Raw genomic sequence first — 19,201 nt, forward strand, 5'->3', positions numbered from 1 at the left:
TCAAGAGTAGTGACTGGCGTATTGTGACGAGCCAGTTTTCAGTTGGTGAGAGATCTGGAGAATGTGCTGGCCAGGGCAGCAGTCGAACATTTTCTGTACCCAGAAAGGCCCGTACAGGACCTGCAACATGCGGTCGTGCATTATCCTGCTGAAATGTAGGGTTTCGCAGGGATCGTGTGAAGGGTAGGGCGACGGGTCGTAATACATCTGGAATGTAACGTCCACTGTTCAAAGTGCCGTCAATGCGAACAAGAGGTGACCGAGACGTGTAACCAATGGCACCCCATACCATCACGCCGCGTGATACGCCAGTATGGCGAAGATGAATACACGCTTCCAATGTGCGTTCACCGCGATGTCACCAAACACGGATGCGACCATCATGATGCTGTAAACAGAACCTGGATTCATCCGAAAAAGTGACATTTCGCCATTCGTGCACCCAGGTTCGTCGTTGAATACACCATATCATCGCAGTCACCTGTCTGTGATGCAGCGTCAAGGGTAACCGCAGCCATGGTCTCCAAGCTGATAGTCCATGCTGCTGCAAACGTAGTCGAACTGTTCGAGCAGATGGTTGTTGTCTTGCAGACGTCCCCATCTGTTGAATCAGGGATCGAGACGTGGCTGCACGATCCGTTACAGCCATGCGGATAAGATGCCTGTGATCTCGACTGCTAGTGATACGAGGCCGTTGAGATCCAGCACGGCGTTCCGTATTACCCTCATGAACCCACCGATTCCATATTCTGCTAACAGTCATTGGATCTCGACCAACTCGAGCAGCAATGTCGCGATAAGATAAACCGCAATCGCGATAGACTACAACCCGACCTTTATCAAAGTCAGAAACGTGATGGTACGCAGTTCTCCTTACACGAGGCATCACAAAAACGTTTCACCAGGCATCGCCGGTCAACTGCTGTTTGTGTATGAGAAATCCGTTGGAAACTTTCCTCACGTCGGCACATTGTAGGTGTCGCCACTGGCGCCAACCTTGTATGAATGCTCTGTAAAGCTAATCATTTGCATATCACAGCATCTTCTTCCTGTCGGTTAAATTTCGCGTCTGTAGCACGTCATCTTCGTGCTGTAGCAATTTTAATGGCCAGTAGTGTAGGTTGCGAAGTGCTGTTGTAACAGCAACATAGGGGTTATTCATAGCACGTCATTGCCCCGTGTTGCGCCTGATAACTACTCACTCGTCTTCGCACTTGTTCATAGCGCCTGACAGTCCATATTCCCTCGTCTGCGAGTGGAGTGAACCTGCCTCGCAGACCTGTTTGCTTAATATCAACGTTGCCAGCGCCTGCTACCCGATGTGTCTATCGGTCCCCTTAACTTCTGCCTTCTGGCCACAGCTGCGGAAAATTTTCAGTAATTCCCCAAATCCACGCCTATAGTTATTCGGGTTGCAGCAATACACAGTAATATTGGGCTCTCCCTCTGTGGAGTAGTATAAGGTAAGAAGATGCCGTTACCTTTTGACTTAACTGAAGCCTAAACAAGGAGAAAATGGAGAGGAATTTAATTTGTGAAGATGATGTGCGAGTTTAGCAGGATGTGAAAGAAGCAAATACAAAAGCAGTTGAGCGAACAGAACAGGTTAAATGGCGTACCGGTAAGTTACCTCAATAGAATTGGATTGTAGGTTTTATTGACGAACACTACACACCTAACGGCAAGAAAAAGAAATTTATGAATCGGTGCAAGAACTATATCAGTCATAGAAATGACATCCTCTGTGAACTTCAAGCTTCAATTGCCAGCGAAAACTTCAATTCTGCATGTTGGGTGTGTCAAGCCATTGAAAGGAGCTGTATGCCTTTTACCGCAGATACCAGTGCCATCGCCACTGCAGAATGTTAAACACAACAAGAAAGGAAAAGAGATCCTAAGTCAATAATAACTTAATTTTATGGGTTTGTGAAATGTATTGTCAGTAGCATGTGAAATAGTTAATTTTGTGTGCTTTGATATTTTTGGGCTGTTCTAGTGTTTATTTTGTTATTATAGAATGTTGTATTTTGGACACTTTTTTTTCTTTGTTAATAGCCTTTCACTATCTATGCCTTATGGTACATTTTTATCCAGTGAAGTGGAAAGCTAGTGGGAAATGGGTATGAGTAAAGACACAAGAACAACTACAAAAATAAAACTATGTAAAAATGTCTCGTACGGTCTGCCTGATTAGGATGGTGTAGATTAGTGCACAGGCACGTGAATTACAACTATGTCTGGGTAAGACAGAAGCAGCTGAATGTCACAGAGGAGTGTCGAAGCGGTACACTTATTTTCAGAAAGTGAGCACGAATTGAGTTTACTCAGTATTTTCTCCAATAGTGGTGCTCGATACGATTTGAAACGAGACTTGCCCCACCAGGCAGTTCACTTTCGGTGTCGACGGGCCTAGGCGAGGCGTAAAGCTTTGTGTCGTGCAGTCGTCAAGGGTGCACCAGTGGGCCTACGGCTCCGAAAGCTCATATCCATTATGTTTCGTTGAATGGTTCACACGCTGGCACTTGTTGATGACCCAGCATTGAAATCTGCGGAATTTGCGGAAGGGTTGCACTTCTGTCACGTTGAACGATACTCTTTAGTCCCGATCTTGCAGGACCTTTTTCCAGCCGCAGCGATGTCGGCGATTTCATTTCTTACCGGATTCCTGATATTCACGGTACACTCGTGAAACGGTCGCACGGGAAAGTCCCCACTTCATCGCTACCTCGGCGATGCTGTGTCCCATCGCTCGTGCGCAGACTATGACACCAGAGTCAAACTCACTTAAATAATGATAACCTGCCATTGTAGCAGAAGTAACCGATCTAACAACTGCACCAGGCACTTGTACATATATAGGCGGTATTCTGCTTGTTTACATATCTCTGTATATGAATGCACATGCCTATACCAGTTGCTTTGGCGCTTCAGTGTATGTAAACAGGCAGAACAGGGCGCTGCGGTCGAAAATCCAGGGGCGGCATTACGTGGTATTAAATAATGCTTATAATTATTTCTCTAGGGATGACTGCTTTTTCGTCCAGTAAGCTTACATGTATGCATGCAGACTGAAGCTTGCTGCGATCACACCTATAGGTATTAAATCAACACAACAATAAATAACACACAGTATATCTAAGAAAAGCATTGCGCCTATTGGTCTGAAAACCACGCAAGCAGAATTTCCTACATATGAAACCGATTTGTTTAAACAATATTGTAGGATGTAAAATGAATAACAAGAATAAAAAATGTTCAAATGATGTATATTTATTTCTGTACAAATCATTAATATTTTTGATAATAAAAGAACTATTTACAATGTACCACCTAAGTTATTATTGAAGCAAACGTAGCGGTTCCATAGGAATATGCTTGCATCATTTATTTACGTGGAAAAAATATTTAACTTTACGATAAGCATACATTTTTTAAAGGAAGCGTACAAACTTTACGATCTATCTTTCATTAGACCGAAAATATTACTGTTTTCAGGCTTTATTCCATAAATTTTATTAGCTGCATATCCAGAAGTATGGAATACACCAGGATAATACATTATCACTTCACGTGGGTCACAACTCTTCACACAGTAAATGAAGCTGGCCATATAAATGTAAAGTAATTTTAGGTCCTTGCAAAGAGTTTTAGCAAATTTCTAATAAAAACTGTTCATGTGGAGTTTACATAGATTCAGTACACTCACATAGCAACATAAAGAGGTCTCAGAAACCATAACGAAACCTTTGTCATTCCCAGAGCAGCGTATTAATTGTTGAGGATAGTTACCCATTTAAAATTTGGCATGATGATGTAATGTCTATCACCAAAATGCAAATATCAACAATTGACTAAACAAATATTGTGGTGATTCCTAATATTTTATATTATTTAAAAAAATTCACATTTTTCAGACATAAGTACTGTTATGTGTGTCGACAGAAGTGCCGACACAGTGTTATTATGAAGGGGCCGAATAGGGCACGCGTCAACTCACGCCGTCCTGCGTTAAGTCTGAAACAGGATACTTCATAAATGCTATAAAGAAAAGAACGGAGCTTCTCGTATACTCAACTTTATTCTCCTGTGTGGTACATCTCCATGGTGAATACAAGTAAGACTCTCTCCAGATATGGTTAACTGCGCCTTGCTAGGTCGTAGCTATGGACTTAGCTGAAGGCTATTCTAACTGTCTCTCGGCAAATGAGAGGAAGGCTTCGTACGTCTAGTCGCTAGCAATGTCGTCCGTACAACTGGGACGAGTGCTAGTCCGTCTTTCTAGACCTGCCATGTGGTGGCGCTAGTTCTGCAAGTACTGATGGCGGCGACACGCGGGTCCGACACGTACTAATGGACCGCGGCCGATTTAAGCTACCACCTAGCAAGTGTGGTGTCTGGCGGTGACACCACAAGTACTGCACTGCTCTAATGCAGATACATCACCGCCTACAGGTCATTGTGCTAACCTGTTCATTTCGTATCAGTTGTTACATCCTAATTTAACAACTCGTGGAACGTGAGTTTCCTCACAGACCAGAGCATTAGTATAGTGTGGAGTGAGTCAAGTAACAGCTTGTAGTCATCAAGACTCAATCTGCCATGATGGATGTTTGATTTCGTTTGTGATGTCATTCTGTATTCACTGTCGCCTTTTTGAAATGTTTTTCTCGATATTGAAAATGTAGCTTGTACATTGGTATTTAAGATACTGAAATTCAATAACTTTTAACAATCTCTGTATAGTAGCAGAAATTATCTTATCTCTCTCAGAGTACATCTCAGTAACAATACCAGCAAAAAGTATAAATTATCACGTAGGATAATTCTTGCTTCATCATCATATTTAGTGATTGAACACATGTATGAGTCAGCTCAAAGTTCATACACATGAAGTGAACATGAGAAAAAAAATTAGTCAGACAAAAATAGTTTAACAATACAGATACATGTTCAGTTTTCTATTTACGAAACCTTGTTTCATATGATAATAATAAACATTGTACATGGTAAAGAATATTTCTGTATGTTTTGAGACAATAATGACATACGCCTTATTCAGCGAGAAATTATAGCTGAGTAATAAATACGATCACACACTACATAAAACGCTTCCTCATAACAGGTCCTTTAATGTTTTTCAGCATATTTTTAGTACATATATTTGCCTCTTGTAAATGCTGCAAACAAAACAGTATTTTGTAATACTGTTGCAAATATGCAATGTTTTGAGCCACATTTTAGTTCTATAAAATATGGCCTACAACATGGCTGTGTCAGGCTACAATGAACATCTCGCATAATAGCTAACTTTGTTATCTTCCCTGTTCCCGTCAGATCACTGAAGTTAAGCGCTGTCGGGCTGGGCTAGCACTTGGACGGGTGAATATCCGGTCCGCCGAGCGCTGTTGGCAAGCGGGGTGCACTCAGCCCTTGTGAGTCAAAGTGAGGAGCTACTTGATTGAGAAATAGCGGTCACGTAAACTGACATACGGCCGGGAGAGAGGTGTGCCGACCACGTGCCCCTCCGTATCTGCCTCCAGTGACGCTTGAGGGCTGAGGATGGCACGGTGGCCGGTCGGTACCGCTAGGCCTTCATGGCCTGTTCGGGCGGAGTTTATTTTAGATATGTCACTTTCACTATCATCAGTATCGTCTAAATAACATCATTGACAAAGTGCAGATTTTATATTTTCACACTGAATATGATTTGCATAACAAAAGTGTAATTTAAAAACTGTGAACTATGTGCGTGTGTGTGTCTGTGTGTGTGTGTGTGTGTGTGTGTGTGTGTGTGTGTGTGCGTGTATGTGCGTGTATGCGTGTGTGTCCAGTTGCCACAATTCTAATTTCGTGTTTGAGAGATTTTTGGCGATCGTACCAGCTCTATGGAACATTCTATAAGCTCTCCTGGAAGTTTCTCGGATGTACTGTCGGATGGAATCATCAAAGACCAACGATATTTCGGCGAACAATCGTTCGGCCATCATCAGGTGGTACTGATGGAATCAGCACCACCTGATGGAGCGGAACAGTTGCTCGCAGGGAAAGCCTCCGATCGCATGCCCTTCAAACTCATTTCATGTCCTATTACATGAATAGCTCTCTTTGCTACTAATCTCTAGCTCATGGTATTGAGAATGCCAGGTCAAGACCAAAGTACAGTTAACTGACTACATTCCCAAGTGTGCTCATCAGGATGTGGAACGCTCACCCTGTGTAACTATGCTCCTCCCGTATTCATGTGTGTGAATACTTATGTCTCCATACATATGATTGTATTGCCAAAATCTGGTTATTGTACAGTGAGGTGACAGAATTCCTTGGACAGCGATCTACATCTACATCTACATCCATACTCCGCAAGCCACCTGACGGTGTGTGGCGGAGGGTACCTTCAGTACCTCTATCGGTTCTCCCTTCTATTCCAGTCTCGTATTGTTCGTGGAAAGAAGGATTGTCGATATGCCTCTGTGTGGGCTCTAATCTCTCTGATTTTATCCTCATGGTCTCTTCGCGAGATATACGTAGGAGGGAGCAATATACTGCTTGACTCTTCGGTGAAGGTATGTTCTCGAAACTTTGACAAAAGCCCGTACCGAGCTACTGAGCGTCTCTCCTGCAGAGTCTTCCACTGGAGTTTATCTATCATCTCCGTAACCCTTTCGCGATTACTAAATGATCCTGTAACGAAGCGCGCTGCTCTCCGTTGGATCTTCTCTATATCTTCTATCAACCCTATCTGGTACGGATCCCACACTGCTGAGCAGTATTCAAGCAGTGGGCGAACAAGCGTACTGTAACCTACTTCCTTTGTTTTCGGATTGCATTTCCTTAGGATTCTTCCAATGAATCTCAGTCTGGCATCTGCTTTACCGACGATCAACATTATATGATCATTCCATTTTAAATCACTCCTAATGCGTACTCCCAGATAATTTATGGTATTAACTGCTTCCAGTTGCTGCTGACCTGCTACATGGCGGTAGTACCGTGTTCACAAGGTAAGGGCAGTGAATTGGTGGAGCTCTGATTTGTACTCTGGTGATTCAGGTGGAAAGCTTTCCGACGTGGTTACGGCCGCACGACAGGAATTAACAGACTTTGAATGCGGAATAGTAGTTGTAGTAGACGCAAACGACATTCCATTTCGGAAATCATTAGGAAATTCAATATCCCGAGATCCACAGTGTCAAGAGTGTGCCGAGAATACAACATTTCAGGCATCACCTCTACGGACAACCCAATGGTTGAGGACCTTCACTTAGTGACAGAGAGCAGCGGGCTCTGCGTAGAGTTGTCAGTGCTAACAGACAAGCAATGTTGTGTGAAAAAACCGCAGATATAAATGTGGAACGTACGATAAATGTATCCATAAGGACAGTGTTGCGAAATTTGGTATTAATAGGCTATGGCAGCAGACGAGGCGAATGCCGTTGCTAACAGCACGACATCGCTGGCGCGTTAGATCGTCAAAATCCCGAAATGGTTGCCGCAGGGGGCTCGTCACTCTTTGGAGGGTTCGTGCTTGGCCGCCGCGGGTCCCCAGCCTTCGCAGCATTTTCTCCATTCCGTGCTGCATGTCTATCATCTTGCTATTCTTTTTCCCCTCCCTTGGGGAACACGTCTGGAGTCTTATTGGGAATGTCCTGCATTCTGTCACTGACGTACGAACAGTCTCACCTTTGTTTTCCACTTCAAAAAATGGTTCAAATGGCTCTGAGCACTATGGGACTCAACTGCTGAGGTCATTAGTCCCCTAGAACTTAGAACTAGTTAAACCTAACTAACCTAAGGACATCACAAACATCCATGCCCGAGGCAGGATTCGAACCTGCGACCGTAGCGGTCTTGCGGTTCCAGACTGCAGCGCCTTTAACCGCACGGCCACTTCGGCCGGCTGTTTTCCACTCCCTTTTCATTTCTTTGTTTCTCTTTCTCCTCTCGTTCCTCCGCTTCGGTGTTTGAGAATCCTCTTTTTTTTTTCTTCTTCCTCCCAATGCGTACCCCGAAGGCCGGCCCACGCGTCTGACGCGTAACAGGTGACTGGGTAAAGCGTAATTCCCAGCCCCGGTTCGACCGGTAGGGTTCGCACGTACCTCCTAGTACAGACCTGGCCCAGGGAGGCCGATCGCCTGCCCTGTAACCTTCCCAAGTTGCCAATTGATCCGTCTATCAGGTGTTCGGGAGGTGTGACCTGAGGTATGCCGGACGGTGTGGCCGAGCGGTTCTAGGCGCTACAGTCTGGAATCATGCGATCGATACGGTCGCAGGATCGAATCCTGCCTCGGGCATGGATGTGTGTGATGTCCTTAGGTTAGTTAGGTTTAAGTAGTTCTAAGTTCTTGGGGACTGATGACCTCAGAAGTTAAGTCCCATGGTGCTCAGAGCCATTTTTGACCCTGAGGTGTGAACAATCACCTAAGGCGGGTGCGCCCTCTTGTGAATAGGGCCCTCAGTTGGAAGGAGCGCGCCATCGGAGACGCTGGATATCATGGGAGATTTCCTCGCGCTGATTCAATCATCTTCCCATTCAACGTCTACAAAACGTAAACGAAATGAGGCACATTCACATTTGAAAGCATCTCTCTCGATGGCTCTTCAATACCAACACTATTTACGATACGATAAATGAAATGTTTATGAAAAGTATATGGTTCCATCACAGGAGAGCTCCGTTTTTGCGACAAAGAGTTCATTGTTATTGATAAACATGTTCAGTGTGTCATGTTGAATTCTCTCTAATGAAGCCAACAAAGCTTCGAATTTGTTCGTAATAAATGAAAACCCTCAAATAAAACTGTTTCGAATTAATTTGAAAATAAAGGACAATAAGTTATTATTCTGCAAAATAGTGTTCTTCCTGTGGAGTGGGATCCGCCTGTATTGCAGCAAGCTTCTGAAATCCTTTATAATCCAAATACCGTTTACTAAATGGTTCAAATGGCTCTGAGCACTATGGGACTCAACATCTTAGGCCATAAGTCCTCTATAAGTTAGAACTACTTAAACCTAACTAACCTAAGGACACCACACACACCCATGCCCGAGGCAGGATTCGAACCTGCGACCGTAGCAGTCCCGCGGTTCCGGACTGCAGCGCCAGAACCGCTAGACCACCGCGGCCGGCTACCGTTTACTGTGAGCTTCTGTATGTATACAGAGCTGCAAGAATAGCAGAAAAATTAGAACCTCAACGGAAAGTGAAATCAGTTCCTTGTAACCTGTGCGTTGATAAATGAAAGTACAACCCACTGTGCCATTACCTGTGGTTTCGGAGCCTTCAGTATAAAAGAGCTATACGCTTATTAAAGTCCGATCAGTGGCGAAACGGAAACCACAGTGAAAATCAAATTTTTTTTTCAACAGTTAGTACGTCTCCTAGCTACTTCTCTTTATAGTCGCCGATCCGACGTAGACATTTGTCGTAGCTTTGTTTCAGCTTTCGAGTACCTTCGTCATAGAAGGCAGCCGCCAGTGCTTTCCAGCAGTTATGTACGCTGGTCGGCAGCTCGTTGTCTGTGGCAAAATTCTGTCTTCATAGCCAGCGGTTCGTGTGAGCTGAGGGAGAGTCTGCATTGCCCGTGCAGTACGCGGCCGTGAATTGTCATGAGGAAGAAAATGCATGACAGTTACTTAATTTGTGCAGCATGAATCCAAGCGAAATATCTCAGCAGGCAGTCGTACTTGGCGGGAGGCACTATTTTCGTTTACGAGCTCACTGAGTGTTCAGAACTGAAAAGTTTGACGCGACACGGTGGACGGGCGTATTAGACACACAGCCCAACACATCTGTGCAAAGCTTCATCGGATTTTCACTGAGGTTTCCATTTCGCGTCCGATGGGACCTTAACAACCGAATAGCCCATCTTTACCTCGAAATAATGTGGATTGTCAGTAACGCATGTTACTACCGATTGCTGTGCTCCAGGGTTTGGTTTTGATCGAAAATAGAAAACATCAGAAGCTGTAGTAGATATCTCGTTGTATTGGCAATCGGAATGCATGCATATTATAAAAATCGATGTACGTACGTCTGAGGGCGTACTGGGAAGTTGTTGTTGTTGTGGTCTTCAGTCCTGAGAATGGTTTGATGCAGCTCTCCATGCTACTCTATCCTGTGCAAGCTTCTTCATGTCCCAGTACCTAATGCAACCTACATCCTTCTGAATCTGCTTAGTGTATTCATCTCTTGGTCTCCCCCTACGATTTTTACCCTCCACGCTGCCGTCCAATACTAAATTGGTGATCCCTTGATGCCTCAGAACATGTCCTATCAACCGATCCCTTCTTCTGGTCAAGTTCTGAAGAAGAGGAATTTGTTACTGGGAAGTATTGCCTCCTAATTTCATGTCTGAAAACTCTTGAAGTTTTTTAAATAAAACAAACCGTCTACATATTTATTCTTCATGTCCGCGTATTTATTTCTCAACATCGCCACCCTGGCGACGAACATATTTCTCCTAACGAAAGACGAGTTTGTTGATACCGTCGCAGTGACAGTGAATCCAAGGCGTCGCATTGTTGCAGATGTCGCATCGCTCTCGTGTGATCTGGCATTATCGTGCTGAAAGGGAGGATATTCCCTGTATGAACGACCTCTTCAAATTCGAAACTCGATTACAGTTAACTGTTTGTCACGCGCCGACATAGCTACATTACTCAACGCATTGTTGCACGCTATAATTGAAGGCCCCTAGTGACAAAGGACCGCAGGTATATAGAGGTGAAAAATAAAGATTTAGAATGTTAATAGCACTCCGTCTTCAGGCCACAAGTGGCCCATCGGGACCATCCGACCGCCGTGTCATCCTCATATGAGGATGCAGATAGGAGGGGCGAGTGGTCAGCATACCGCTTTCCCGGTCGTTATGATGGTTTTCTTCGACCCGAGCCGCTAATATTCGGTCGAGTAGCTCCTCAATTGACATCACGAGGCTGAGTACACCCCGAAAAATGGCAACAGTGCCCGGACGGTCCCATCCATGTGCAGGCCACGCCCGACAGTGCTTAACTTCGGTGACCTGACGGGAACCGATGTATCCTCTGCGGCAAGGCCGTTGCCAGAATGTTAATAACGTTTGTTTAATTTAAAAAACTTTAAGAGTTTCCTCGCCCAGAGAGAGAGAGAGAGAGAGAGTCTGTGTGGGTGCGTATCTGTGTGTTCCACATCTCCTAAATCGATTTCCACGGGACTTGGTACACATACCACTTACTGTCGGTAAATCGTCGCTATAATGGAGAGAACCACGTACTTATTAAAGGGGCGGCAGTGGGACTGAGAAACAAGTGTAGCTCTCGCGCGGGAATTGCCAAACTATGTATCCAACATTTCACTTAGTAGACTTGCAACAAACTTTACACGTAATTTCAAACATTTTCGAAACTTTTTCCCACTGACAAGCCCCCACAAAATACTGAAAGGAAAAAGTATATCACTTACTACATTTTCGCTGTTCATACAGTAAAACTGCCGCATCAGGCATGACGCTTTAATTTATTACTTCTTCGCTACTAAAGACACATTTTGCAAACGACATTCACATATACCACTGAATGTACCTACAAAATTATATAGTTGTACGACACATAGTTCAGAAGAAATGATATAAACACTAAGGTGCGTGAAGAACTGCTTCATCATGCATGACGTTCAAATTCATTACTTCTCTGCTACTAATACCATTATTAACACATTTCGCAGACAGTGTTCGCATAAGCCGCTGAATGTAACTACAAAATTATGTGATTCTGTGACGTATAGTTCAAGAGACATAACTTTGTTTAAACTGATCAGAAACCCCTCGAGTGTGAGGTGGCAAAAGAGGCCAGTGATGTTTACGGCATTCGACGCCCCACGTATTGTCTACCATGCAACCACAGTATTGGCTGCTGATGGCGATAGTGGGCTGGACTGGAGGTATCCAGTGATGAGCACAGCATCAGGCTACAGAGCGTAGCTGAACAGTAAGTCGACGAGGAACTCACAGCAGTGCTATAGTGCTAGCGGTTTTAATACACAGCAGAGTGATGGCAACGTTAAGCAAAGCAAATATTGCATTATGTGTGCAAGAACAACTTCCGAAGAGGAAATATCGTCAGAAAGGAACCGAAGGAATTTAGCACTGTGAGAAAGATGTGGCAGACGAAATATTAGCGTTTCTGCTAGATGGTCAGTGAAATGTGTGGTGTCATATACGCTCGACTGTGCGGTCTATCTACATCAGGAGTACAGTGATAATGGTAGGTGCCTAACGAGTGAAAGTGACACTAAAACAAATATCGAGTCATCTACGAAGGGCCGGCCGAAGTGGCCGTGCGGTTAAAGGCGCTGCAGTCTGGAACCGCAAGACCGCTACGGTCGCAGGTTCGAATCCTGCCTCGGGCATGGATGTTTGTGATGTCCTTAGGTTAGTTAGGTTTAACTAGTTCTAAGTTCTAGGGGACTAATGACCTCAGCAGTTGAGTCCCATAGTGCTCAGAGCCATTTGAACCATCTACGAAGGTTGCCAGGAAAGTAATGCACCGCATTTTTTCTCTCAGCCGCAAACAATGCTAAGAGTGCGAAACGTTACGTATGTATTTCTTGAAGTCCCCTGAGTGAGCGTGCCAAGTTTCCCCCACTTTCGACAGATAGCGTAGTTGCAGGACAGTTTCAAAATGGCGTCTGTAGGTGATGTACGTTACAGGCAACGTGACGTCGTTGAGTTTCTCACTGCAGAGAAAGAAACTGTGGGGAATATTCACAAACGCTTGTGCAAAGTCTATGGAGCATCTGCTGTCGACAGAAGTACAGTTAGTCGCTGGGCACGACGGGTGAGGTCATCAGAAGGCGGTTCGGCGGAGTTCCACGATTTGCAGCGATCGGGGAGACCATCTACGGCTATCACAGCTGACACTCGTGACCTAGCCCCCTCGGACTTCCACTTGTATGGGCCATTAAAGAATGCCATTCGTGGAGGACAGTTTGAGGACGTTGAGTAGGTGATTCACACAGTGAAACACTGGCTCCTTCACCAGGACAAGGATTGGTACCGACATACCCGCCCTTGTTTCGTGTTTGAGGAAGGCCGTAGAACGGGATGGAGATTACGTGGAAAAATAGGGTGCGTAGGTAAAACACCATTCTCTCGTGTGTGTAATTGTCATTATGTTCAATAAAGACTTGTTGAAGAAAAAAATGCGGTGCATTACTTTCTGGGCAACATACTTATCGGACAGAGAGCCACAAATTTCGTCTCCAGTGAAAAATAGCAAAGGACAATCGTTATCCAAGGAGCGAGTACTAAACATATAAATGGAATATCATACGCAGAATAGTAAAAAAAATCAATTATGAACAAATTTCGAATATGTCCACAGCAATATGACCCTGAAGTGCAGAAGAAAAACTACTATATTCAAGAGAGGACATGGCGCTCTTGTTACAAAACTGTTGTTTGCACGTTTCAGGGATGCTTGCTACAGTTTACAGGATATGCACCATAGTGACCTACTACGTTAAGCACATCAAACTGCGAGCGACTTAGATTACAGTGATTTCAGGGGAAGGAGTGGGTGGCTGCATAACTTCAAACAGTGCTAGAGAAGTGGAAGAAGTAAGATAACGAAACTTAAACAAAGCGTTCACTTGATGATGTACAGCAAACTGCGGAATCGGTCCGAAAATTTGGAGATGAGATAAACTAACTCATCCCATCGTTCAGTAAGGAATTTGTTTTCAACACCGACCAATCGGGTTTTGAAGAGGAAATGAAAACGAAATGGAACCCTGGAAATTACTGGTACCAAGAGAGTTGTACCAATATCGATTAACATCAGTGCTTAACGCTTTCGTATACATTTATGCCTACTGTTAATCTGGGTGGTGAATTGGCTGGAAAGTTATTTATTGTGCTGTGAAAAGTTGGAGGTGCTCTTCCCCCTACGATTCTAGCTGGTGTGCGTCATCTTGCAATGGCTGTAGGTAATATTTACATCACAGCAAGCAAGAGTGAGAAAATGGGCCAAAGAAAACTACAACTATAGAATGTGAGCTGCGTTTGGCGAATAGCTGGGCAAAATAACTTGCATTTACTTGATTTCTGGTCTGCGTATAAAAACCATACTCCTTTAGAGCAAACTGTCCCTCATGAAAAATTTGTGGCATTGCAAGTCATACCACCTGGAACTACTGGACAAATGTGTGTGAAATCTTATGGGACTTAACTGCTAAGGTCATCAGTCCCTAAGCTTACACACTACTTAACCTGAATTATCGTAAGGACAAACACACACACTCATGCCCGAGGGAGGACTCGAACCTCCGCCGGGACCAGCCGCGCAGTCAATGACTTCAGCGGCTAGACCGCTCGGCTAATCCCGTGCGGCACTACTGGACAAATTCAGCCCCTAGATATGTGTTTTTTCCGTGCCTTTAAAACATATTATCGCAATATCTGCAGCTACGCCTTAAAGGACAGCCAGTTTCGCTATACGACAGACGGTTTCGCATTCGGTTGTAATGTCCACGTACTCCACAGCTGTCTCACTGTTTTTGATTACTACCATCGATCCCACGGAAGCCGAGGTGGATGGCCTCATTGTGCCACACCAGCCTGTGACCGTGCTGGCCGGTGTGACCGAGCGGTTCTAGGCGCTTCAGTCTGGAACCGCGCGACCGCTACGGTCGCAGGTTCGCATCCTCCGTCGGGCATGGATGTGTGTGATGTCCGTAGGTTAGTTAGGTTTAAGTAGTTCTAAGTTCTAGGGGACTGATGACCTCAGATGTTAAGTCCCATAGTGCTCAGAGTGATTTGAGCCATTTGAGCCTGTGACCGTGGCTCGGTGTGTGTTTCGAGCAGCTGACCGCCTCAATGACAGCGTATTCGGACACGATCATCGACCTGGTATTTAAAGAAACATAGCCGCACGGTCTAGGGGCGTCTTGCACGCGTCACGCGGCTTTCCCCATCGGAGGTTCGAGTCCTCACTCGGGCATGGGTGTGTGTGTGTTGCTCGTAGTTAGTTTAGGTTAGATTAAGTAGTATGTAAGCCTAGGGACCGATGACCTCAGCAGTTTGGCCCCATAGGAACTTACCGCCACCACCACAAGGCCGGCCGGTGTGGCCGTGCGGTTCTAGGCGCTTCAGCCTAGGAGCGCACATCCGCTACGGTCGCAGGTTCGAATCGTGCCTCGGGCATGGATGTGTGTGCTGTCCTTAGGTTAGTTAGGTTTAAGCAGTTCTAAGTTCTAGGGGACTGATGACCTCAGATGTTAAGTCCCATAATGCTCAGAGTGATTTGAGCCATTTGAGCCTGTGACCGTGGCTCGGTGTGTGTTTCGAGCAGCTGACCGCCTCAATGACAGCGTATTCGGACACGATCATCGACCTGGTATTTAAAGAAACATAGCCGCACGGTCTAGGGGCGTCTTGCACGCGTCACGCGGCTTTCCCCATCGGAGGTTCGAGTCCTCACTCGGGCATGGGTGTGTGTGTGTTGCTCGTAGTTAGTTTAGGTTAGATTAAGTAGTATGTAAGCCTAGGGACCGATGACCTCAGCAGTTTGGCCCCATAGGAACTTACCGCCACCACCACAAGGCCGGCCGGTGTGGCCGTGCGGTTCTAGGCGCTTCAGCCTAGGAGCGCACATCCGCTACGGTCGCAGGTTCGAATCGTGCCTCGGGCATGGATGTGTGTGCTGTCCTTAGGTTAGTTAGGTTTAAGCAGTTCTAAGTTCTAGGGGACTGATGACCTCAGATGTTAAGTCCCATAGTGCTCAGAGTGATTTGAGCCATTTGAGCCTGTGACCGTGGCTCGGTGTGTGTTTCGAGCAGCTGACCGCCTCAATGACAGCGTATTCGGACACGATCATCGACCTGGTATTTAAAGAAACATAGCCGCACGGTCTAGGGGCGTCTTGCACGCGTCACGCGGCTTTCCCCATCGGAGGTTCGAGTCCTCACTCGGGCATGGGTGTGTGTGTGTTGCTCGTAGTTAGTTTAGGTTAGATTAAGTAGTATGTAAGCCTAGGGACCGATGACCTCAGCAGTTTGGCCCCATAGGAACTTACCGCCACCACCACAAGGCCGGCCGGTGTGGCCGTGCGGTTCTAGGCGCTTCAGCCTAGGAGCGCACATCCGCTACGGTCGCAGGTTCGAATCGTGCCTCGGGCATGGATGTGTGTGCTGTCCTTAGGTTAGTTAGGTTTAAGCAGTTCTAAGTTCTAGGGGACTGATGACCTCAGATGTTAAGTCCCATAGTGCTCAGAGTGATTTGAGCCATTTGAGCCTGTGACCGTGGCTCGGTGTGTGTTTCGAGCAGCTGACCGCCTCAATGACAGCGTATTCGGACACGATCATCGACCTGGTATTTAAAGAAACATAGCCGCACGGTCTAGGGGCGTCTTGCACGCGTCACGCGGCTTTCCCCATCGGAGGTTCGAGTCCTCACTCGGGCATGGGTGTGTGTGTGTTGCTCGTAGTTAGTTTAGGTTAGATTAAGTAGTATGTAAGCCTAGGGACCGATGACCTCAGCAGTTTGGCCCCATAGGAACTTACCGCCACCACCACAAGGCCGGCCGGTGTGGCCGTGCGGTTCTAGGCGCTTCAGCCTAGGAGCGCACATCCGCTACGGTCGCAGGTTCGAATCGTGCCTCGGGCATGGATGTGTGTGCTGTCCTTAGGTTAGTTAGGTTTAAGCAGTTCTAAGTTCTAGGGGACTGATGACCTCAGATGTTAAGTCCCATAGTGCTCAGAGCCATTTGAACCATTTTTGAACCACCACAAGGAACACGATTGATCGGGCCGGGCTACACTTTCCCATCTATATGTGGACCAATTTCGATGATCCCGTGCAAGACTGCAATCGTAATTGACGATCAACGTGGAATCACGTACGGACTCCCTAATCGAGTATGAGCGTTGTATGATGTGATCCGAAACAGTTATGGCCGCACCAGCAAGATGCTCTGCTGTCGGATCTGCCGGTAATGTCACCTGTCCTGCGTTATTGTAAGTAGGCTGTTTAGGTTTTTATGTTGATAACGCCACGTATGAAAATCACTGACTGTGCCGTGTGCTGTCTGTGGCTGGTTTGCATTGTTGGAATTAGAGCGGATGATCTGGGCGTGTGTGTCCATCAGAGATAGTAAATTTGTAAGACTGGATTTCATGAACTGATTATATATATATATATATATATATATATATATATATATATATATATATATATATATATATATATATTATGAAAAAATGGTTCAAATGGCTCTGAGCACTATGGGACTCAACTGCTGTGGTCATAAGTCCCCTAGAACTTAGAAGTACGTAAACCTAACTAACCTAAGGACAGCACACAACACCCAGCCATCACGAGGCAGAGAAAATCCCTGACCCCGCCGGGAATCGAACCCGGGAACCCGGGCGTGGGAAGCGAGAACGCTACCGCACGACCACGAGATGCGGGCTATATATATATTATGACTTTTGAGCACTATTAAAGTAAATACATTGTTTGTTTCTATCAAAATCTTTCATTTGCTAACGATGCCTATCAGTAGTTAGTGCCTTCAGTAGTTTGAATCTTTTATTTAGCTGGCAGTAGTGGCGCTCGCTGTATTGCAGTAGTTCGAGTAACGAAGATTTTTGTGAGGTGAGTGATTTCTGAAAGGTACAGGTTATTGTTAGTCAGGGCCATTCTTTTGTAAGGATTATTGATAGTCAGATTGCGTTGCGCTAAAAATATTGTGTGTCAGTTTAGTCAGTAGAGTGAAATGTCTGAGTACGTTCAGTTCTGCTCAGCTGTTTGAAAATCAAATAATGTAAGAGATTTATCAGCACAGTCATTCATAAATTTTCCTAAGGGGACGTTTCATTATTGACCTGGTAAGACTCGTAATGAGACGTCGACTTTGTGGAGACAGTCACGGCGGCAGCACGCAAACCGTCCACTAGCATCGCTGTTCCGGACAGGCTCGTTTTTCAGCGGCCAGGCAGTAATAATCTGTCTTTTTTCAGAGTCGCTTATGTCGGTGGATTCTCCGATTTGCGGCCCGTACCGTCGCCAAAATGCGTCTGTCCGGCCGCCGGGCGTCGGGCAGTGGTGACAGTGTTCCCGGTTGCGTGTTGCAGGCCGCTGGTGGTGCTGGACCTGCGGCCGTTCTTCTCGTTCAACGTGAGCCACGTGCGCGGCGCCGTCAACGTGAACTGCTCTGACCGGTTCAACCGGCGGCGGCTGCAGCACGGCAAGGTGTCGCTGGCGGAGCTGGCGGGCAGCGCCGAGGGCCGGCAGGCGCTGCGCCGGCCGCCGGGCGAGGTGGTCGTCGTGTCGGACGACTGCCCCGACGCAGAGGCCGGCGCGGGCCGCATCTCGGCCGCCAGCGCGCTGCACCTCGTCGTCACCAGCCTGCTCGCCGACGGCTGGCAGCCCGTCTACCTCGTCGGTGAGTCGCAACTGCGCACCCACATACACTACTGGCCATTAAAGTTGCTACACCGCGAAGATGACGTGCTACAGACGCGAAATTTAACCGACAGGCAGAAGATGCTGTGATATGCAAATGATTAGCTTTTCAGAGCATTCACACAAGGCTGGCGCCGGTGGCGACACCTACAACGTGCTGACATGAGGAAAGTTTCCAACCGCTTTCTCAAACACAAACAGCAATTGACCGGCGTTGCCTGGTGAAACGTATAAGCAGGAGAAAAGCGTACCATCACGTTTCCGACAAGGTCGGATTGTAGCCTATCACGATTGCGGTTTATCGTATCGCGGCGTTGCTGCTCGCGTTGGTCGAGATCCAATGACTCTTAGCACAGTATGGAATCGGTGGGTTCAGGAGGGTAATACGGAACGCCGTGCTGGCCTCGTATCACCAGCAGTCGAGATGACAGGCATCTCATCCGCGCGGCTGTAACGGATCGTGCAGCCACGTCTCGATCCCTGGGTCAACAGATGGGGACGTTTGCAAGACAACAGCCATCTGCACGAATAGTTCGACGACGTTTGCACCAGCATGGAGTATCAGCTCGGAGACCGTGGCTGCGGTTACCCTTGACGCTGCATCACAGACAGGAACGCCCGTGATGCTGTACTCTACGACGAAACTGGGTGAACGAATGGCAAAACGTCATTTTTTCGGATGAATCCAGGTTCTGTTTACAGCATCATGATGGCCGCATCCGTGTTTGGCGACATCGCGGTGGACGCACATCGGAAGTGTG

General features: G+C 46.3%; 1 protein-coding gene across 1 annotated transcript in view; it reads left to right on the forward strand.

Annotated features, from left to right (window-relative positions):
* The window catches only part of LOC126183921 (dual specificity protein phosphatase 10), a 216,504-nt gene that overhangs the window by 64,555 nt on the left and 132,748 nt on the right, over positions 1-19,201 (forward strand). The window contains exon 3 of the mRNA XM_049926267.1: positions 18,110-18,420. Within this exon, the coding sequence (XP_049782224.1) occupies positions 18,110-18,420 (311 nt within the window). The remainder of the gene's footprint in view (positions 1-18,109; positions 18,421-19,201) is intronic.

This window comes from Schistocerca cancellata, chromosome 4 (genome assembly GCF_023864275.1).
Source record: "Schistocerca cancellata isolate TAMUIC-IGC-003103 chromosome 4, iqSchCanc2.1, whole genome shotgun sequence".
NCBI lineage: Eukaryota > Metazoa > Arthropoda > Insecta > Orthoptera > Acrididae > Schistocerca > Schistocerca cancellata.